General features: G+C 48.0%; 1 protein-coding gene across 5 annotated transcripts in view; it reads right to left on the bottom strand.

The window, feature by feature from the left end:
- Window positions 1–23,148, bottom strand: part of LOC137616443 (7SK snRNA methylphosphate capping enzyme-like) — a 180,501-nt gene that overhangs the window by 96,412 nt on the left and 60,941 nt on the right. For 4 of the 5 annotated variants that reach the window (XM_068346196.1, XM_068346195.1, XM_068346197.1 and 1 more), the window contains 2 exons: window positions 15,698–15,880; window positions 7,697–7,865 (listed from right to left, as the gene is read on the bottom strand). In XM_068346196.1, coding sequence (XP_068202297.1) covers window positions 7,697–7,865; window positions 15,698–15,880 — 352 coding nt within the window. The remainder of the gene's footprint in view (window positions 1–7,696; window positions 7,866–15,697; window positions 15,881–23,148) is intronic. The other variant, XM_068346194.1, reaches the window with a different exon arrangement.

The following is a 23,148-nucleotide window of genomic DNA, read 5'->3' as shown; positions in this document are numbered from 1 at the left end:
GAATGAGAGAGCCGATGGTGGTATTGAGAGAATCTCAATCATCCCGGTATCTCTACTGCAAGATGTGAAGGTGTGAAAATGCGTCCCCTGCTGGTTAGAATGAAGTCGACGAGCAACGGGGCGACTCGGCAGGAGCTGTAGGATCTGAAGAGGGGCCAGACTAAGGCCCCTAAGCCTGCCTGAATGATGGAGAGGTATCCTTCAGGTCTTGACCATAGGCCTGGACCGGAACATGCCCCCCCCCCCCTTTCCTTTGACGAGTCCGAGAACCGCATCAAGAATGTGGGGAAAGGACGAGAATATCCACTACCATCAAGAGGCTCCATAGGTCAACACCCATTGCAGGTCTAATAGTTCCGCTGGTCCCATAGGGCCAGGGAGTCCGGTTAAACATTGCCTGAAGCCACCGGAACTTGGATCGCCCCACATAGAACTTATCCTGAGGCGACCGTTCAGACTATAGACGGGTCAATGAGGAAAGGAGAACTAGGAAACGTTCCAAGGTAGGGCTGAAAGCTCTGCTTGACTGAGAACAGGTACTGCGACTCTCCTCAGTCTTGCCACAGTCAACCGAAAGGAAGGCTCGGAGGATGTGGTAACAGAATCTGGTGTCCCCAGGTGGTCACCCATCCAAGTACCGACGTTGCTTAACCTCGCTGGACGGACGAGAAGCGGGGTTTCCAACGTGGTAAGGCCGTTGACTCAATATCATGGCCAGATACTCCAGATGTTGAGGCAGAGGAAGAGAAGGCTCCAAGCAAAATACCATGAGCCCACACTCATGGTAAGCATCCGGAAGCTTGTCCCGGCGCTGAAGAAGGTCGAACCCGAGCCTAATGGAGTTGACCAGCCCTCCAAACAGCAGAGGAGGCGGAAGCCTGCACCTGAGCGGCAAAGAGGAAGGCAGGGAGAGTTCTCTGGGGAAACAAACCTGCTATGCCACGGCGGGATAGCCACACTGCATCATAAGCAGGAATACTTGCAGTCTAGGCTGAATTCGACGAGCACCCTGGAAGATGGATGGAATGGAAACTGAAAGTACCCGTCCTTCCGATCCAGGGTTTAAGGAGTCCTGTCGCCTCGTTACCAGTCTGATTGATTCTGCTGGTCTAAGCTGGCCGAAGTTTGTTCGACAAACTTGATCAGGGCTGAGAGGTCGACTACGGACATCCCCTCTCAGATCCTTCCTTACAAGAAAGGATCGACTGAGGGGGCCAGGGGTGAAGCCGTCGATGATCCTAAGGAAGACCTTCGCCTAAGGTATGGATCATTCTGCCCAACCGGGCAACTCTGCTGACGCTATGGCATAGAGGTTCAGAGACACTGAATTCGCTGACAGAGACGGCAGGCGCGATATCCTTGGCTAATCACAGAGATTGTGCGGGAATGGGCATCGGGAAGCTGTCATTCGGATGAGTAACCTTAAGCATCCTCCCAGCGAAAAACCTGCAATCCTAGAGTTCGTGAACTCCTTTTAGGACTATGCCCCCCCCGGGGGAGTCTCCCGTGCCATCTGTTCCTGACAGGAGGAAACTGCAATTGGACACCTTGTCCCAGTTGTCGTAGCCGATAACTTAGGCCGACGTGGTTGAAAGAAAAGGGCGCTGGAGCCCTGCAGAGTCTGGAAGAAAGCGTCTTAGAGGAGTGAAATCGGAAGTCGATTTCCTCCGCACAGCAGCTGTCTAAGTCTCTGTCCTTGGGCACAAAAAAACTCTTCTCAAGGATGGAAGGGTGTCTGAGGTCGTCGACCTCCACAGATGAGATACCCGAAGGGAGCCCTCAGTCAGCGCGTCCAGATGGTACAACATCGAGCTTGTCCGCAAGTTAGATACTTAATGACGAAAGGCCAAGGTGCCTGAGCTCGAGAGGAGGAAAGTACCCTTGATCTTCCTGTAGCTTCCTTGAACCAAACCTCGGGCCGTAACCGAGGAGGGAAAGAACCTGGTAAGCTCCCAGAGGAAGAGGTAAGCAGTCACCCCTTGTCCGATGGAGAAATCTCGAACGGAAAGCCCCCCCGCCAAAAATCCTTCCAGGGAATGACAGGGAAGGGCTAACCCAGGTTCAGGAAAGAGGAGTGTTGCTCAGATCTCCCTTAAGTTTCTCCTATTCTTGCAAGTGCCATGCTCTGCGTTTACGGGGAGAGGCCGTGTTCTGGAAATACGCTCCAGAAGAACTCGCCAGGCTGGTCATGCTGCGAAAACCCCATTGGGAATCGTGGTCGCAATCGCCCTGGAGCTCGTGCGACGGAAATTCAAAGATTTTCGCGTGGGCGAACGTGGAAGCGCCCATGCGCGGTAACGCAAACGAAGGTGAGCGAAGGAGCGCAGAAGGAGGGCGAGCGTGGTAGGAAGGGCGAGAGCTGGTGGTCGGCGAGCGATAACCCATAGACGAGCAATAGATACTGCAAGAAATAAGCCGACATTTGTGCGAAGAAACACTGTAGGTTCGCGCGACGGAACACCATCCGTCCGCGCGATGGAAAAACCGTTGGTTCGCGCGTGGGCGAACATTCGAGAGCATGAGCGTAGACGTGCAGGCACGTGGGCGTGTGGGCGCGCAGGCGAGTGGTCGTGAGGGTGGGCAGGTGGATGAAAGCGAGTCCGAGGCGGCGAACGCAAGCGTTAGCGCGATGGCGAGGAAAACGCGCTGCCGCGTGGGCGAGGAAGACCGCTGGCGATATGGATCAACAAGCGATCGGTGGTGAGCTGGTGAGCGCTAACGCGCAGGTTGGCGATGACGCGTTGTGTTATGCCGACGCGATGGTCGAGCAGTATGCGCAGGTGAGCGATCGTGCGTTGGCGAGTAATATGCGAAGGTGAGCGATCGCGAGCAGCCTATGCAGGAGGGCGATCGCGCGATGGTGATCAGCATGCGCCGGGTCGCGCGATGGTGATCAGCATGCGCAGGGTCGCGCGATGGCGATCAGCATGCGCAGGTCGGCGGTCGCGCGATGGCGAGCAGCATCTGCAGGTGGGCGATCGCGCGATGGCGAACAGCATACGTAGTTGAGGGTCGCGCGATGGCGATCAGCATGCGCAGGGTCGAGCGATGGCGATCAGCATCCGCAGGTGTGCGGTCGCGCGATGGCGATCAGCATCCGCAGTTGAGGGTCGCGCGATGGCGATCAGCATCCGCAGTTGAGGGTCGCGCGATGGCGATCAGCATCCGCAGTTGAGGGTCGCGCGATGGCGATCAGCATCCGCAGGTGTGCGGTCGCGCGATGGCGATCAGCATCCGCAGTTGAGGGTCGCGCGATGGCGATCAGCATCCGCAGTTGAGGGTCGCGCGAGGGCGATCAGCATCCGCAGTTGAGGGTCGCGCGAGGGCGATCAGCATCCGCAGTTGAGGGTCGCGCGAGGGCGATCAGCATCCGCAGTTGAGGGTCGCGCGAGGGCGATCAGCATCCGCAGTTGAGGGTCGCGCGAGGGCGATCAGCATCCGCAGTTGAGGGTCGCGCGAGGGCGATCAGCATCCGCAGTTGAGGGTCGCGCGAGGGCGATCAGCATCCGCAGTTGAGGGTCGCGCGAGGGCGATCAGCATCCGCAGTTGAGGGTCGCGCGAGGGCGATCAGCATCCGCAGTTGAGGGTCGCGCGAGGGCGATCAGCATCCGCAGTTGAGGGTCGCGCGAGGGCGATCAGCATCCGCAGTTGAGGGTCGCGCGAGGGCGATCAGCATCCGCAGTTGAGGGTCGCGCGAGGGCGATCAGCATCCGCAGTTGAGGGTCGCGCGAGGGCGATCAGCATCCGCAGTTGAGGGTCGCGCGAGGGCGATCAGCATCCGCAGTTGAGGGTCGCGCGAGGGCGATCAGCATCCGCAGTTGAGGGTCGCGCGAGGGCGATCAGCATCCGCAGTTGAGGGTCGCGCGATGGCGATCAGCATCCGCAGGTGTGCGGTCGCGCGATGGCGATCAGCATCCGCAGTTGAGGGTCGCGCGATGGCGATCAGCATCCGCAGTTGAGGGTCGCGCGATGGCGATCAGCATCCGCAGTTGAGGGTCGCGCGATGGCGATCAGCATCCGCAGTTGAGGGTCGCGCGATGGCGATCAGCATCCGCAGTTGAGGGTCGCGCGATGGCGATCAGCATCCGCAGTTGAGGGTCGCGCGATGGCGATCAGCATCCGCAGTTGAGGGTCGCGCGAGGGCGATCAGCATCCGCAGTTGAGGGTCGCGCGAGGGCGATCAGCATCCGCAGTTGAGGGTCGCGCGAGGGCGATCAGCATCCGCAGTTGAGGGTCGCGCGAGGGCGATCAGCATCCGCAGTTGAGGGTCGCGCGAGGGCGATCAGCATCCGCAGTTGAGGGTCGCGCGAGGGCGATCAGCATCCGCAGTTGAGGGTCGCGCGAGGGCGATCAGCATCCGCAGTTGAGGGTCGCGCGAGGGCGATCAGCATCCGCAGTTGAGGGTCGCGCGAGGGCGATCAGCATCCGCAGTTGAGGGTCGCGCGAGGGCGATCAGCATCCGCAGTTGAGGGTCGCGCGAGGGCGATCAGCATCCGCAGTTGAGGGTCGCGCGAGGGCGATCAGCATCCGCAGTTGAGGGTCGCGCGATGGCGATCAGCATCCGCAGATGAGCTAGTAGCTGGCGAATCATGTTCCTTCAGAAGTGTTGGAGAACGTTAGCGTGCTGGCTGTAACACACGTGGGCGATCCGGAGATCGCCGAGAGACAAGTGATCGCTGGCGAGCTGATGATCGCTGACGAGCTGATGATCGCTGACGAGCTGATGATCGCTGGCGAGCTGATGATCGCTGGCGTGCTCATGATCGTTGGCGTGCTCATGATCGCTGGCGAACTGATGATCGCTGACGAGCTGATGATCGCTGACGAGCAGAAGGCTACGCGTGGAAGCCTGCGCAAAGAAGAAGAGTCCTTGCAGGAACCAACAGGAACCGCAGGGATGATCATCTTGAAAGCGATGACGAACAGGAGAGCGCTGATGAGCAGAAGAGCGCCTGTGTGCTAACACTGAGCAGGAGCAGGAGAGAACACAGCAGAAGGGCGCGCAGGGAAACCCTGACACGCAAGGGAAGAACCCCCGTGGGGGCAACCCTTTGCCCCGAAGGGATCGTTGTCCGCCGGGAGACTGATGTCCGTCGGAAGACCGCTGTCCGTCGGGAAGACCGTTGTCCGTCGGGAAGACCGTTGCCCGTCGGAAGACGAGATCAGACTGCTGTCCATCTGCACCAAGGCAGAAGATTGAGAAAAAGGAGTTGTAGGCTGCAAACGGAGATCCAAAAAGGCGCCTCAAGCACCCTTATAGGGAGATGAGAGGCCCTTACGACGAGGCGGACGGTGGGCCTTACGGCGAGGGAGGCCAACAGCAACAGAAGAAACCTCCGAAGAGGAGTCTCTATGAGTGTACTCTCTCGCGAACGAAAGAGAAACACTTCGTGGAAGAGACTGGTCAGCCAGTGACCTAAAAGGAGCAATCCTCCGAAGAGGAGCTCCTGCAGTTGCCCAGCCCCTTGAGCGAAACTGCAGGTGCGACCGCTCAGCACCAGGAGCATAGTCGCACGAAAAAAGGCAAGAGAAGAACCCCCCAAAAGGGGAAAAACTCAAGCCTGGACAGGAAAAACTTCCCTCGGAAGGAAAGTTACCCGCCCAAGGAGGCAAGCCTCCTGAGAGTTCTAAAATGAACTGGAGAGCTGTCCGTCGTCACGGGAGTACTTCCAGTAGAAGGAGACACGCCCCTGACGAAAATACAAGGGGGGAGGCAGCAACAGCCGAATCCCCAGGACTCAACCAGACAGCTCACACCGTTGCCATATTACAGAAACGAAATAGATCGGTAACAGTAAAAAAATAAAACAAATAATATTAGTACACATTCATTCCACCGGGAAGGCTCCGAAGAGGAATCCCGAGGGAAAGGAACAAGAATTACACAACAGGCACGTGCCCTCACAACCACTTACACTCGTGGAAGGAGAGCTGTAACCAAAACAGAATTATAACAATTATAATTATGTAACTATGTAATTACGTAATTTAAAAATGAATGAACACTAAAGAAAGAACGAAAACCCCGAAAGGAATCGTTCTACAAGCTGAAAAACAAAAAACAACTACAATTAGATTCATAACTAATTGAGACAAACGTACGGCGTAGCAACCCCCCCATGGAAAGGAAGCTACAAGGGCGTAGTAACACGTAGTAAAAGGGTGAACGACCTCAAGAGAGAGAGAGAGAGAGAGAGAAAGACATAAGTCAAACTCGATCGCCACCCAAAAAATTACGCCGTGGTGGCCTAACTGCCGAGGCCTCCACGTAGATATCGTACACTACATACACAAATCTGAAAAGGAAACTTACTTATTTCTATACTCAAATATATATACAAACATGAAAACATGTTTACATATATATTGAGTAAATGAAAAGTAAGCGATTAAGTAAAGACAAAACAAACAATGGCTGCCAAGAGAGGACCAAGACAGAGACGTCTGTCACAGTCCGAGCCAAAAGTGAAAGTGAGTATTCACCTGTGTGTGAGGGGGAGGAGGGGTAGCTAGCTACCACTTCCCTACCCCCCCCCCCCCCTAACTAGCGCGGGGGTAATACACCCTCGTTAAATTCTAATGGCTCGCCATTTCAGCTACGCTGAAAGGTAACCCTTTGTAAATAGCGAGGTTTGTATTTCGGTTACGGAACAAAAATAGATTTCTACTGATAATTTGGTTTTCATAGGAAATTAATGTCTAAAAGAATTTTACATTCAAGACATTCAATTGTCGTTAATTAATGGAAAGTTCTCACCTATACCTTTAGATGTTTCATTCTGAATACTGTAAATGAATGATTTTTTATCAGGATGTTGCATCAATGAAGTCTCTACTGATATTATACAGTAACAGACCAACATTTATATAATACTGCCATTAACACTTTTCTAGCCAGTGAATTTTCTTCTGCACAATTTAAATAGTTTTGCTTTGTTTTCTTAACATTAGCATAACTATACTGTATGTAAATTAGCAAATACATTGGCTATACCTATAACGTGACTTAAAAGTGAATTAATTTATTCAGGTTTACAAAATCCACAAAGGTTGTAGTCATTGTAATGATTAATATTAACATATGGGAATCTGGTCAGTCAGTGTAACTTCATCACAATGAACACGAGACATTACTAGGAGATAGTAATAAAGGAAATTCTACTAAGAAATGGAAAATAGTAGAATTAGCTGTGAGAAGGCAGAAATAACTACTGTAATACTGTCAAATGTTAAAAGCCATTTATTAATAACATAGTTTGAACACTTGTCCAGAAAAAAAATTGGAATAGTCACAGCTTTGAGACAGAATTCATCAAAATTATGTGATAGAATTTTCAGGCATAATAGTACAACCAGACACAGTTTTGAGACAAAATTCAGCAAAATTAGATATGGATTTTTTTTAGGTAAATAGTACAACCTGCAAATAGCAAACCGAGACACACTTATTTCTCTCCTAAATAAACTCCACTAAATGTGATGGAAACTAGGAATTTTTATTTTGAATTTAATCTTAAATAATTTTAAACTATAATGGAAAGCTTTTCTATTTCTGACACTAATATTCAATAAAAATTAAAAGTGCTGAAAATGCTTTGTTATTTTTACTAATGATATAATACTTTTATAAGAAATATTAAAAATAAATAGATGATCAAGGGAAAATTAAATTAGAAAGAACACATTAAACACCCACCCTTTTCCTCTTTTTCTTCATCTGCCTCAGAACTGCTAAACTTAAAGAATCTTCATTATCAGAGGATACATCCAAATTAAGAGGATCATTAATATTCGGTGGGATGATGACTCGAACAGCATCTGATTTCTTGTTGATAGTACCTTGAACTGCTTCAACAAGGCTAAGTCTGCAAGAAAAAAGCTTTAAAAATGATTTAAACACTAAAATCTATTACTTCTATACAGCACCTACCTTTGAATCGTTTCCTTTGAAAATTATGAAACATCTCTAAAATTCCTGAAGTAGACCAACATTAGCAAAATATGTCAAATTCGTAGGTAATTGGTATATTCCTAACTATGCAAACCTTAGCTATTTAATATGGGTAATTACTTTCGGCGTAGCTGAAATGACGAGCCATTAGAATTTTAATGAGGGTTTCCCACCGCTAGTTAGTGGGGGGTAGGGAGGGTAGCTTGCTAACCCCCCCCCCCTCACACACACCTGTGCTGAGCTTACTTTGCTTAGAGGTAGGACTTCAAGGGGGATAGGGCTGGCAGGCAAGTTTGATTAAATAGCTAAGGTTTGTATAGTTAGGAAAAATACAAATTACCTACGAATTTGTCATTTGTTCCGTAACTGAAATACAAACCACGCTATTTAATATGGGTGACTCAACCCTTAGGAAGGGTGGTAAGTCCCGGCCAGTACTGGCTTTTGGCTTTGCCCGGGGACTCAGTATCTGAGTGTGTCAGCACTCGACAATAAGAAGTCCCTGCACCTCGCTAGTACCTTGCTATGCAAGGGCTGCGGCCTACGTAAGCTGTGTGAGAAGGTTTGAAGAGTGACACGTCCTAGGAAGTTGACCTGAAGTCCTTTAAATGGAACTTTAGGCTAGAACTCTCCCAATAAAACCTCGTCAGGGTATGGGGACGTGACAGTATTAGCTTAATACTAGGAACACAAGGAAACATGGTTTACCTGCAGTGGTTTGAGGTCAGCTGTGCAGAGAACCCAGGATGCTGCTTTCCCCAAGAGAGGGGAGGATGAAGAAAAGAATAAGGGCCAGACATACCTTTTCATTCATGCAGACTAAGACCGGGTAACAATGCCCTCAACCTCAGGTTTAAACCAGCTGTTGTGCAGCCACCACAGGGCCGATAGAGAACGTATCGAGCCTTCTGTGGGTCACGTCTTGCAGGTAGTGTGCTGTGAAGGTCGTCTGACGCTTCCACACCCCTGCTTGTAGAACCTAGGTCACTGAGAAGTTCTTTTTGAAGGCCAGGGACGTAGCTACGCCCCTGACATCATGTGCTCTAGGGCGACGTGATGGAGGAGGGTCAGGATTCAGGGATAGATGGATTATCTTACGAATCCATGCCGAGATGGTATTCTTGGTAACGCTCCTCTTTGTCCTCCCAGTGCTCACAAACAATGCCTGCACTTGGGGATGAACTGCAGCCGTTCTTTTAAGATATAGCCTCAGACTCCTTACTGGGCACAGTAGGAGATGGTCTGGGTCATCTGTTACAGAACGAAGACTCAAAACCTGGAAAGAGTCGAACCGTGGGTCCGGCACTCCCGGAATCTGAGTCTTAGCAACAAACTCAGGGACGAATCTGAACGTTACCTCCCCCCATCCCCTTGAATGGGCGATGTCATACGAGAGACCATGAAGTTCACCGACTCGCTTGGCCAAGGCCAAAGCTAGTAGGAACACCGTCTTCCAAGTCAGGTGGAGATCTGAAGCCTGGCGTAATGGTTCGTAGGGAGGTCTCTTAAGAGACCTGAGAACTCGAACCACGTTCCATGGAGGAGGTCTCACTTCCGACTGAGGGCAGGTAAGTTCATAACTTCGTATGAGTAGGGAAAGTTCCAGCGAAGAAATGTCCATTCCTTTGAGCCTGAAGGCTAGACTTAAGGCTGAGCGATAGCGTTTCACTGCCGAGAATGAAAGGCGCATTTCTTCTCGCAAATACACGAAGAACTCCGCTATTGCTGGAATAGTGGCATCGAGTGGAGAGATACCCCTTCCACGACACCAACCACAGAAAACTCTTCACTTTGCCTGGTAGATCCCTGCAGATGACCTTCGCAGGTGTCCAGACATCCTGTTCGCAACCTGTTGCGAAAATCCTCTCTCTGCGAGGAGATGCTGGATAGTCTCCAGGCGTGAAGTTGAAGCGAAGCTACGGCTTTGTGAAAGGTGTTGGCGTGTGGTTGTTTGAGTAGCTCGTGTCGTGGAGGGAGTTCTCTCGGGAGTTCCGTTAGGAGTTGCAGAAGGTCCGAAAACCAATCCGTGTGATGCCATAGTGGAGCTATCAGGGTCATCGAGAGATTGACCGATATTCTGGTCTTGTTGAGTATCCTCCTCATCAGTCAGAACGGTGTCCCACCGTTGTTGGAAGGCATCTTGCCAGAGTGCCTTGGGATCCGGGAATGGGGAGCCGTACAGCGGGAGCTTGAAGTTCAGCGCTGTAGCGAACAGATCCACAGTCGGGGAACCCCACAAAGTCAGGACTTTGTTGGCTACTAGATGATCCAAAGACCACTCGGTACTCACTATCGAGACGCTCTGCTCAGACTGTCGGCAAGCACATTCCTCTTGCCTGGAATGAAGCGAGCCCATAGTGGAATCGAGTGGACTTCGGTCCATCTCAGTATCTCTACTGCCAGATGGGATAGCTGCTCTAAAAAGGTACCTCCCTGCTTGTTGATGTAAGCCACTACTGTGGTGTTGTCGCTCATCACCACCACAGAGTGACCTGCCAGGTATTTATGTGGAGGCACTTTTCTGATTCTGACCACAGGCCTGAGGTCCTGTGGTGCAGAACGTGGGCTCACCAGCTTTTCTTTGAGGCGTCCGAAAATAGCATCAAATCCGGGGGAAGGACGAAAAGATCCACTCCCTTTCGGAGGTTTTCGTCTGTCACCCACCACAGCAGATCCGTCCGTTCCACAGGACCCATAGGGATCAAGACGTCCGGGGAATCGTGTCCTTGATTCCACCGGGACTTGAGTTGCCATTGCAGAGATCTCATTCTGAGGCGACCATTGGGAACTAGACGGGCCAGGGATGAGAGGTGACCGAGGAGACAAAACCACGATTGGGCTGGGAGTTCTTCTCGTCTGAAGAAAGGACTCGCAACCCTCCTCAGCCTTGCTTTCCTGTTGTCTGATGGGAAGGCTTTGTGGAGATTGGTGTCTATTATCATGCCTAGATATACCAGTCTTAGAGTAAGAAGCAGAGAAGACTTCTCGAGATTTACCATGATCCCCAGATCTTGGCAAAGCCCCAGAAGTTTGTCTCGGTGTCGAAGAAGGGCTGACTCAGAGTCTGCTAGGATCAGCCAGTCGTCCAGATAACGGAGGAGACGGATGCAGATCCTGTGTGCCCACGACGATATCAGGGTGAACACTGGTGAAAACCTGAGGTGCTGTGGAGAGACCGAAACACAGCACCTTGAACTGGTAGATCTTGTTGTCTAGGCTGAATCTTAAGTACTTCCTTGAAGACGGATGGACTGGGATCTGGAAGTACGTGTCCTTCAGATCCAGTGTACACATGAAGTCTTGCGGTCTCACTGCAAGTCTGACCATGTCTTCTGTCTCCACGCTGAACGGGGTCTGCTTGACAAACCTGTTCAGAGCTGAGAGGTCGATGAATGGTCTCCAGCCTCCAGACGCGTAAAGTCGACTGAAGAAGCCTGGGGACCTGTCGACGACCTTTTGGAGAGCGCCCTTCTTCAACATGGTCTGGACTTCTGCCCGAAGGGCCTGCCCCCTTGCCAATCCCATAGCAAGGGAGCTCAACGACACTGGATTCGCTGTCAGGGGAGGTAGAGAGGTTATGAATGGGACGCGATATCCTTGACTGATTACGGAAATCGTCCAGGAATCGGCCCCGAGTTGCTGCCACCTGCTTGCGCAACTTTGTAGGCATCCCTCCACTGGTGGACATGCAGGGGGACTGCCAATCCTAGCGTTTGCGACCTCGGCCACTCGCTTTAGGATTTTTCCCTCCCCTGGAGGACTTTTTGCCTTTCTTGTCCTTGGCAGGAAAGGGCTTTGACACCGTTGTCTTCCCTGCCGTTGCCAGTTTCGTGGTCTTGGTAGGGCGTGGTTGCTGGGTTGCTGGAGGTTTATAGGGCTTTGATGTTAAAGCCCTATGTAAGAGATGGTTGGACTTCCTCCACCTCTCAGCTGCCTGCTCCACGTCCTTAGGCTCAAACAGATTCCTCCCCAAGATGGAAGAATGTCTGAGCCTGCTGATCTCGGTGCTGGGGACTTTCTGGTGGAATCTCTCAAGACACCGCATCTCGACGCTTCAAGATGGTATTAGCCCACAAGTTCGAGACTTGGTGGGCTAGAAACTCGATGGTACGAGTGCCTGAAAGTAGAAAGGTCTCCATGGCCCTCCTGGTACTCTCCTTGGACAAGTCCTCAGATCGTAACAGGATGCCCAGAGACCCTAGCCAGATGTCCAGCCACGACGTTGCCTGCATGGCACACTTCCCCACCTTCTCCTGGCTGAGGATCTCCGTAGCCGAGAAAGACACTTGCCAGGTGGAGAGTTTCTCTAGAGGGACTCCCCTGGTAAGCTCTTCCAAAGAGTGGTGTAAAGGAAGAGCTAAACAAGTCTCCTCAATGATGTCGAAGTACCTCCTCTGATGGACACGAGGAGGTGGGAGGAGTTTGTTACCGGCGCTGGACCGGCTGGAGGAGGCAAGCTCGGAGAGCTGGCCCTCGACCTTATCCCTGGCACTCTTAACCCCTTGGGACCAAGGCAAAGCCGCACTGGCCCTAGAGGGTTTTTGAGTACCAAAGACTCGGTCCAAGACCGTGTCCTTGCCCTCACGAGGAGGAATCTCTGGGTCCGCGAACCCATTGAGATTCCTCATAAGGGTCAGAACCTACCAGAACCCATGCTCTGACTCCTGAAGCTCTCCTCCTGAAGGGCTGGCAGTGAAGTCTCCTGTCCCCAAAGGCTCTTCTTGGGGGGACTCGTGGACGTTCTCCGAGGGCTTGGCTGGCTCTGGTCTAATCCTTGAGGATGACTTCGGAATCGTCTAGGCGTCCTTCGACTCCCTCCTGGGAGGGATACAGGACTCCAGCAGTGATGGTGGGAGGCTCTTCTCCACCCCTACCCGAGAAGACTTCTCTGCGCGAGGTGGGGTTTCCCTCATTGGTGCGATGGGGGAACGCCTCACCTCACGTGACTCCCCTGAGGACGGGAAATCTTCGTCCGAAGAGGAGGGAGAGAAAGTCTGGGGGGGGGGGGGGAGGAGGCCTTCTTCAAAGGCTTCGCCCTTGGAGAAGTCACCACGTCATCTACTCCTCTCTTCCTCTTCAGGGGAGTCGAAACTGCCACTGATTTGTGTCCCAGCTCAGAGAGAACAGGCTTAAAAGCCTGTACGACCGCTCTGACAAGGGACCCAAACCAGGGCTGCTGACTGACAGCTGCGCTGTCAGATACTCCCTCTTGAGGGAAGGGGATTGTTCGATCCCTAGGAGGAGTTACCAAAGCAGGGTCGGGGGGAGCGATGACGATGACCTTACCGCGAATCGTCCTGCAGGCGAGCGATGGCGCGCGGGCGAGCAGGCAAGCGCTGGCGCTCGGGCGAGCGCTGGCGCTCGGGCGAGCGATGGCGCTCGGGCGAGCGATGGCGCTCGGGCGAGCAATGGCGCTTGGGCGAGCGCTGGCATGCAGGTGAGGGCGCGCGTTGGCGCGTGGGCGATCGATGGCGCGCATTCTGGTGACAGCAGAGGTGCGCAGCAAGGTGAATAAGTGCTCACGCGCGCGAAGGCGATTGTTCGCGCGCGCAGGATCACGATGAGCCCATGAGGGCGATAACATTAAGGGCGCGCGCAGGGGATATATCCCTTGCGCGCGGGCGCGTATGAGGGCGCACATCAGGAACAGCAACAAGAGGGCGCGTGATGGCGACTGCGCGCGATGGCGCGTAGGTGAAGGATGGCGCGCTGGCGAGCAGGGGAAGAGATTACCTTCCCCTTTGCGCCCAGATCCGAAGATCGTTGGCGCGCAGGCGAGTGCTGGCGCGTAGGAGAGCTCAGGCGAGCACTGACGCGCAGGAGATCATGGGCATGCATCAGGATGAGGGCGCGCAGGAGAGCATTGATGCACAGGTGAGCGCTGACGCGCAGGTGAGCGCTGGCGCACAGGTGAGCGCTGACGCGCAGGTGAGCGCTGGCGCGCAGGTGAGCGCTGGCGCGCAGGTGAGCGCTGGCGCGCAGGTAAGCGCTGGCGCGCAGGTGAGCACTGGCACGCAGGAGAGCGCTGGCGCGCTACAACAGGATCAGCAGCTGGAGAGCGCTTGCGCGCTACAACAGGATCAGCAGCTGGAGAGCGCTTGCGCGCAGGAGAATGATGGCGCGCAAGGAATACCTGGTACGTAAGTGACTTAGTCACATTGTGAGAAAGTCCCTTGTGCCCCGAAGGGACCGATGCCCGTTTAAAAACAGGGTTCGCAGGCGCCCACAGCACATCAGCGGCCAGGAACGGCGACGGCAGGTCAGCAGGTCTGGCGGGTGGAAGGTCGGCGTGTCCTTTGCAAGGACGACCTTCCACCGAAGGAAATCGCGAACGATCTGCGGAGAGGTCCAGGGATGTAGCTGGCAGGGTCGATGAACGACGGCGAAGTTCCTCTGTGGGGATGACGAGCCGAAGAGGCGCCTCCTAACACCCTTGTGAGGTGAAGGAAGTCCTCTACGGCGAAGAGGAAGGCGGGCTTTACGCGTTATATGCCCTCTGGGGGCCGTGGGGTCAGCAGGCTGACCAGCAGTCCTCCGAAGAGGAGTCTCTGTTAGTGAACTCCCACTAGGGGGAGAATCACCGGCAGGAGACCGTTGGACTTAGTTCCTCCCTCGAAGGATGTTCGGAGGGGGGAACTAAGCCTTCCGCTACATCAGCAACATCAGGAGCAGAGGTTTGATACAACTCATCAGAAGCCTCTGCCACAACGTCAACGATAGACAGAGGATCGACCTCTGCTAAAGTCGGCGATTGTTTGACAGCTGCTCCCAATTTGATCATGTCAAACAAGGCTTCCTTAGAGGGCGAACCCTCAAGCCCCAAGGAAGCCCAAAGCTGCAACAAATCATGATTAGTTACATTGACATTAGAAAATAATTCCTCCCCCGGGGGAGGAGGAGGAGCTGCCTCGCTATAGGAGGCAACTCCCCTTCCCAAACCCCGAGATCGGTCAACAGAACTGCGGCCTACGCTACCACTCGACAGTTTCTCGGAAGAAACCGATCGAGTGGGAGCTTCGGAGGAGGTTTGGGGCACGGAAGAAGAGCCCTTGGGATTTTCTCCTTACAAAGAAATCTTCGAAGGAGAAATATCCCGCCTGGACTTCTTCCGACGCCGGAAAACCTCCCCCACTGGGAGCTAGACCACTCCCTACACTCGCCACATACGTTACTCTCATCACACCATTGGCCCCTACAGTAAGGACACAAGGTGTGTGGGTCCGTTTCGACCGCCGACATATAAGTTCCACAAGGGCAGTCAGGTAAATCGGGACACTTACGCATCGCAGAGGCCAACTTCACGATCCCTCTGTCAAAGAAAAAGCAAACAAAAGATTAGTAATGGCTGTCAGGAAGGCGAGGGTGACAGCGGACACGTCCGTCTAGCACCTGAGCCGAGAGCAAAGTAAGCTCAGCACAGGTGTGTGTGAGGGAGTGGGGGTAGCACGCTACCCTCCCTACCCCCTGCTAACTAGCAGTGGGGTAGTAAACCCTTGTTAAAATTCTAATGGCTCGTCATTTCAGCTACGCCGAAAGTAATTACCCATATTAAATAGCGTGGTTTGTATTTCAGTTACGGAACAATTAAATGTTCAATAAAAAAATCAAACAAGGACATAGCTTTTGCATAGCTTTAGCTTTACATAGAATCTCAACAGTTTTGAGATTAACAATTACCAAAAAAATTCTAGTCTAGACATTATACAAACAAATGCTAATTAAAATACTATCTACATTTGTACTTACTGGGATACTTCTTCTCTGTCTTCCAATGAACCTAAATTCAAAGGATCTGTAATATTGCCACCAAGCAGAAATTTTGAGGGTAAAACTCTATGTCTCTTGCGTTTCTTATTTCCATAGCGGGCCTCACCAGGTGCTGAAAAACTTGCAGATCTAAACCGTTTGGGTCGAGACTCCTGCCCTCTACTTGAAAAGAAAGGATAAAAAAAGTTACAAATGAATAAATTATAATATTGGGTATATCAAGATGGCTTTTTACATTAACAGTAAATACTTATCATAATATATAATCAAACCGATCAAATACCTACTGCAGTCAAAGTGTAAGACACAGCAGAAAATAGTTGTAAACAATGTAAAAAAAAAATTTCTACAAAATTTTTTCTCTCTAATACAGTAAACTTATCACTTATAATCTTCCCATATTTATGGCTCTAAAAGGACCTCAGCTGCAGAAAACCTTTAACGCAATAGAAGTATTGTAGTAGTAACTATAACACATTTTCTTGCTTAATTCTTCTGTGTGATCTGGCTGTAAAATCACAAGAGAGCAGGGTGGTATAACAGAGTTTCCTATGTGAGTGAGGCCTGGGGAAGTTGTGGGAAAAAAATATTTTGCTAATAAAAGATACTGCATGCACAAATTACAGTATGTGCTACCAGGTAGGAGGTATCTATACTGTCCCAATATAGCGATACTATACTGGTACAGCATTGCAGAGAACTGTAGGTGCTGTTCACCAAAAGAGGGGAAGATGAAAGAAAGAGCCAGTCATACTTTAGTTGAAAGTTTTCGAGAAGTAATGAAAATTGCAAGGTAGAGCATGCCAAGTATTCAAGTATTGATAGTGAGGTCGAAAGAAAAGCCAGGAATGATTGGAGAGAATATTTAGACAGTAAAACAGATGAGGTTGACAAAGCCATGAATTCAGGAAGTGGCTATGGCATAAGAATTGCTCATTGAATTGTTAATGAAATCTCGACTGGGGCAAAAAAAAAAAAAAGTGAGAGAGAGAGAGAGAGAGAGAGAGAAAGAGAGAGAGAGAGAGAGAGAGAGAGAGAGAGAGAGAGAGAGAGAGAGAGAGAGAGAGAGAGAGAGATGGATTTATTATAACAGAAGATGAAGAAAGACAAAGTTGGATGGGACACTTTGGTGAGGTCACGAATAGAGGATATGAAGAGAATAACTTGATCGATATACCTAAAGCTGATGATGACCTTGATGTACCCATGAATGAATTCAGTGTGTTTGAAGTCGAAGCTATCCTCAAAACACTTAAGAGAGGGAAAGACCTGGGATATGATGGAATAACTGCCGAGATGATACTAGCCAAAAATGAAGTGACTCCCAAACTACTTACAAGATTGTTTTGTAGAATGTGGCATAATGAGGCAAAACCTGATGAATGGGAGTTAAGTGTGTTGGTGAAAATGGTGAAAAAAGGAGACCTGACTGATTGCAATAATTACAGAGGCATCACACTTTTGTCAGTTGTTATGAAAATATATAGTATGTTTATTCTAAAGAGACTGGAGAAAAAGATTGATGAAAAGCTGACAGACGAACAAGCAGGATTTCGAAAAGGTAAAAGTTGCACTGACCAAATTTTCATTTAGAGACATGTTGTACAGCAATGCATAGAATATAGAAATCCACTTTGGATGGCCTTTGTGGACTATGAAAAAGCCTTTGATAGCATGCACCAACCAATTTTGTGGAGAGTTCTGCATTATTATGGAATTCCTCTTAAATTTGTAAATTTGATTAAGTCTGTTCCTGAGCATAGCAAGTGTCAATTGAGTCTTATCAAATGAATATCTAGTGAAGACCAGAGTACTCCAAGGGAATATGTTGTCACCTATGTTATTCATCCTCCTCATGGATTTTGTAATGAGTAAAACAGTCACAGATGGTGGAGAAAGATTGGACTGGATTGGTGATAGGAATTTAGCAGACCTAGAGTATGCTGATAATGCTGTCCTTGTTAGCAGAACACCACATGATTTGCAATGCTTGCTTACCAGAATGCATGAAATATCACACAAGGTTAGGCTGAAGATAAATAGAAGACAGACAGAGATGATGAGAATGGAGTACAGTATGCAATGGAAGATAAAATATCATTAGAAGGAGAAAGGATTAATGAGGTAGAATCATTGAAGTATTTAGGAACTATGATCTCCAATATACGGTCTTAAGAATTAGAGTTATGTGAAAGATTGAAAAAAGCAAATCTTACAATGGCTAGGCTAAGTAAAATTTGGAAATCAAATCACCAGAAATTACATATAAAAATTAGACTATATATCAGTTTAGTGAGATCAGTGTTACTCTATGGACATGAATCATGGTATGACAATGAAACAATCTCCAATAGATTTAGTAGATTTGGGAACAAAGCCCTCAGAAGGATATTGGGAGCTAATTGGCAGGACAGAATTAGAAATTAAATTATGAGAGATTACTCAAGTGCCATATATGGATAAGATCATGATGAGGGGTAGATGGAGATGGTTTGGGCAAGCTCTTTGCACTCCCCAAGAGATTAGTTCACCTAGGCTCCACAAGGCACTAGAAGAGTAGGAAGACCCAGGCCTACATGGCTGAGGACTATGAGGCACGAAGTAAGAGATGATGAATGGAGAAGTATTGAATTACAAGCTCAAGATAGAGACGACTGGCAAAATATATATATATATATATGTATATACAGTGGTACCTCTACATACGAATTCAATCCGTTCCACGACCGACTTCGGATGTAGAAAATGTTCAAATGTAGAAACGAATTTTCCCATAAGAATACATTGAAATAGGATTAATCCGTGGTTGAGCCCAAAAACCTATGATAACTCCTTAATAAATTACTACACATAATTACACATGACAATATGCACTCTAAATTAGATAATAGACATGTAAAAAAGAATAATGATCAAGAAATAATAAATCAACGGGTTTTTAGCGTCACTTTACCTTAGAAAGTCCAGCGCAGGTGTTGTTGGTCTTGCTATGCAGAGAGGAGACGGACGGGCGGCGAGAAGGTAGAGAGGTTGACTACGATAAACGTACACTACCATAACTTATTCTAACTTACACTAAGTGAACTTTAACCTAACTTAGCTTATTTATTTTCTTTATTTTCATATTTCATATCTTTTTTTTACATATTCTTTTTTTCTTTTTGATGATTAATTTTAATCACTTTCACTCTCTCCACTTAAAATTGATTGAATTTTTTTCTCATCACTCTTTGCCGTTTTCTTTGTTTCAATTTCTTTCGCTTCACTCTTTGCCGTTTTCTTTCAACCACCTCCTTCCTCTTCATCACGAGTTTGCTTTGTAGTTTTTTTTAAAGAAGCTATCGATAGAAAGTTGCTTGGTACGGCTTTTCAGAATGTTTCGAAAATGAGTTAAGCAAACATCATCGAACCGCGCAACTACACGACAAACCTGCAATTATTTTGGATGATATTTGTCGATGAAGTCGACCACGTCTTGATATTTTCCTAACATCTCTTTTATTTGCGCTGAACCTAACGCATGTTCTACCTCCTCGATCCCTTCCTCGTCATCACTCATGTGCTCAGACATAGCATGGAGTTCCTTGAGCTCCTCTGTGGTAAGTTCGTCGTGATGTTCGGCGACGAGTTCCGTGATGTCATCTGCGTCGACCTCCAGACCCATGGACTTGCCAAGGGAGACGATTTCCTCTACGTCTTCCGCTGCACCCACCACGGGATCAGGTTCGGGGTCAAAACCCTCGAAATCTCGGGGAAAAACTGCATCAGGCCACAGCTTCTTCCACGCAGAATTCAGTGTCCGTCGAGTTACTCCCACCCAAGCCTGATCTATGATCTTCAAGCAGTGCACGATGTTAAAGTGGCTTTTCCAAAATTCACGCAAAGTTAAGTTTGTGCTTTGCGTGACATTAAAGCACTGCTTGAATAGGTGCTTGGTGTAGAGCTTCTTGAAATTCGAGATGACTTGCTGGTCCATGGGCTGGAGGATAGAGGTGGTATTCGGTGGAAGATACAGCACCTTTATGAACTTGAATTCATCGAAGATATCATCTTCAAATCCGGGGGGGTGAGCGGGTGCATTGTCAAGGCATAGCAGGCACTTTAAAGGCAATTTCTGCTCATGAAGATACTTCTTCACAGACGGACCGAAAACTTGGTTAACCCATTGGACAAAGAACTGCCTAGTGACCCAGGCCTTCGAGTTGGATCGCCAGATAACATGAAGCTGGTCCTTATCCACATTCTGTGCCTTAAAGGCCCTAGGGTTCTCAGGATGGTAAACCAGTAAGGGCTTGACTTTAAAGTCCCTGCTAGCGTTGGCACACAGGGCAAGAGTCAACCGATCCTTCATTGGCTTATGCCCAGGCAATTTCTTCTCTTCGGCGGTGATGTAGGTTCGACTGGGCATCTTCTTCCAAAACAGCCCGGTTTCATCACAATTAAACACCTGCTGCTCTACGTAGCCTTCTTCCAGCACGATCCTTTCAAAGCTCTTCACAAAGTCAGCTGCAGCCTTTGTGTCTGCACTAGCAGCCTCTGCGTGGCGAACAACTGAATGAATCCCGGACCATTTCTTAAATTTCTCAAACCAGCCACGAGATGCCTTGAAATCGTCTGAGGAAGGTTCGGTTGAACTCTCCCCAGCATCACCCCCAAAGCTCTCCTCATTCAAGTCCGTGAAGATGGCATGCGCCTTCTCGCAGATGATAGTTTCGGTGATGGTGTCGCCAACAATCTCTCTGTCCTTGATCTAGATTAGCAGAAGTCGTTCCATCTCTTCTATGATAGGGCTACGACGTTTTGAAATGATGGTGATCCCCTTAGAAGGTTTCACTGCTTTAATGGCTTCTTTCTATTTCAAGATTGTCGAGATCGTCGACATATTTCGGCCATATTCGTTTGCAAGTTCACTCACGCTTTTCAATAATTTCTTGCTTTACTTCTAAAGAAAGCATTTCCTTATTCCTTTTCTCACCACTACCACTACCACTTGCAAAACTAAGCCTTTTAGGACCCATGCTTTACGTAAAATACCGTAAAAGGATGAACGTAAAAAATCACGATTAAAACAGTTAATAGCAGAACGCACAGGGCACAACCACACGAAGCCGACGAGAACAGAGGAATGACCCAAGCCACGCTAATTGAGGGTCTCTCCGAGGTCGAAGTGCTGCCTTCTATCGGCGGAAATAAAAAATACATCCGGCGCTAGAGTACCACCTACGCGTACGGGTATTGTTTACTTCGGGTGTCGAAAAAAAATTCGGGTGTAGAGTAGGAACGTGTTCGAATTGTACTTCGCGTGTCGAAAAATTCGGATACAACCGGTACGACGAAAATTGCTTACTTCGTCTGTCGAAATAAAATTTGGGTGTAGAGTCGAAAAATTGCTCGAATTTTACTTCGGATGTTGGAAAATTTGGATGTAGATACGTTCGTATGTAGAGGTTCCACTGTATGTATGTGTATGTGTATGTGTATGTGTATGTGTATGTGTATATATATATATATATATATATATATATATATATATATATATATATATATATATATATATATATATATATATATATATATATATATATATATACACACACACATACATCATCCATAGCTCTTTATGTATTAACTAACTTATGTTCTAAGGCTTTAGTAAGGCTCCACATTTCTGATTCATAAGTTAATACTGGTAAGACCATCTGATCAAATATTTTCTTTTTATAGAAAATGCCACTTTACCTTTTGTGATGTCATTTTGTTTACTAATAACCCCCATTCCAAGATTATTTTTCTTTTAATTTCAATTTCATGTCCTGGAGAAACAGTGTCAGTTCTATGTACTTATAATCATTATAGGAAGTAGGTTGGCCAGGGCACCTGCCAGCCGTTGAGATGCTACCACTGTAGAGTTATTGGGTTCTTTAACTGGCCAGACAGTACTACAATTGAACCCTCTCTCCGGTTAATAGCTAATTTTTTTACACAAACTGAATAGTCAGGCTTATTCTTTCCACATTCTCCTCTGTTCTCATACACCTGACAACACTGAGATTCCCAAACAAGTCTTCTTCTCTCATGGGGTTCAATACTATAATTATTCAGTGGCTACTTTCCTCTTGATAAGTAGGAGAGACTCTTTAGCTATAGCAAGTAGCTCTTCTAGAAGGGCACTGCAAAATCAAACCATTGTTCTTGGGTAGTGCCATAGCCTCTGTACCATAGCCTTTCACTGTCTTGGATTAGAGTTCTCTTGCTTGAGGGTATATTCAGGCACACTATTCTATTTCATTTCTCTTCCTCTTTTTTTAAGTTTTATAGTTTACACATGAAAGATATAATTTAATGTTACTGTTCATAATATATTCTATTTCATTATTCATTACTTCTCCTGTTGTTTATTTATTTCCTTTCCTCACCGAGATATTCTTCCCTGTTGGAGCCCTTGGGCTTACAGCATCCGGCTTTTCCAATTACAGTTATAACTTAGCTTGTAATAATAATAATCTCTAAAGGTTCATCCATAACCCTTATTTGTTGTTTCTGCTTTTTAATGAGCATTATCTTATTTTTACTAAAAATTTCATTTTCAGTCCTACATTCCTGCTTTCTTTATTCAAATTTTCTATCCTTTTTTGAAATTCCTCCCATGAATAACTAAACACAACTATGTCATCTGAAAAACCTAAATTGTTACTGTATTCCCCTATAATGTTAATTCCCTTTCAAAATTCTAAAACACAAATAAGGATGCTGTGAATAATCTAGGATAGATGCAGTCTCCCTGTCTCACTCCTTTCTCACTATATGTAGTTTTAGGATTGCTGTACTTATTGTATAGATATCTTCAAGTGTTCTAACATAAGATTCATCTATTCCTTGTCTTTAAAGGGTTTTCATTAATGCTGAGGTTTTGACAGAATCAAAAGCTTTCTCACAGTCTAGAGCCTAAATGCCATACATGGTGGTTTGTCATACTCTGTTGATTTTTCCATTAGTTGGTTAAATACATGGATATGGTCATTTGTTGAATGACCACTTCTAAAGCCTGCCTGCCCTCTTGGTTGATTAAAGTCTAGATGTCTTTTTATTCGACAAAACATGATCTTTGTAAATATTTTATATTTTACTGAGAGTAAACTTATTGGGTGGTATTTTTTCAAGTCTTTTGTATCACCCTGTTTGTGAATTAGTATGATAAAGTTTTCCAACTTGTAGGTATAGAGCATTCTTGCTAACATTTTGTGAAAAGTTCAGCGAATTTTATTAGTATGAAATCTTTATCTTTTACTAAATCAATTATTAGAACATCTTTTCCTGTTGCTTACCTCTTTTCATGCCTTTTAATTTTTTCTATATTTTTCCTAATGTTATGTTTGGTACTGGCTCAGGTGTTTCCTTATTTCGATTGGCAAAGTTATTTCTTATATCAC

The sequence above is a fragment of the Palaemon carinicauda genome, chromosome 22 (assembly GCF_036898095.1).
Source record: "Palaemon carinicauda isolate YSFRI2023 chromosome 22, ASM3689809v2, whole genome shotgun sequence".
Classification (NCBI taxonomy): Eukaryota; Metazoa; Arthropoda; class Malacostraca; order Decapoda; family Palaemonidae; genus Palaemon; species Palaemon carinicauda.
The sequence above is the reverse complement of the archived record's forward strand: the minus strand, read 5'-3'. Positions and strand labels throughout refer to the sequence as shown.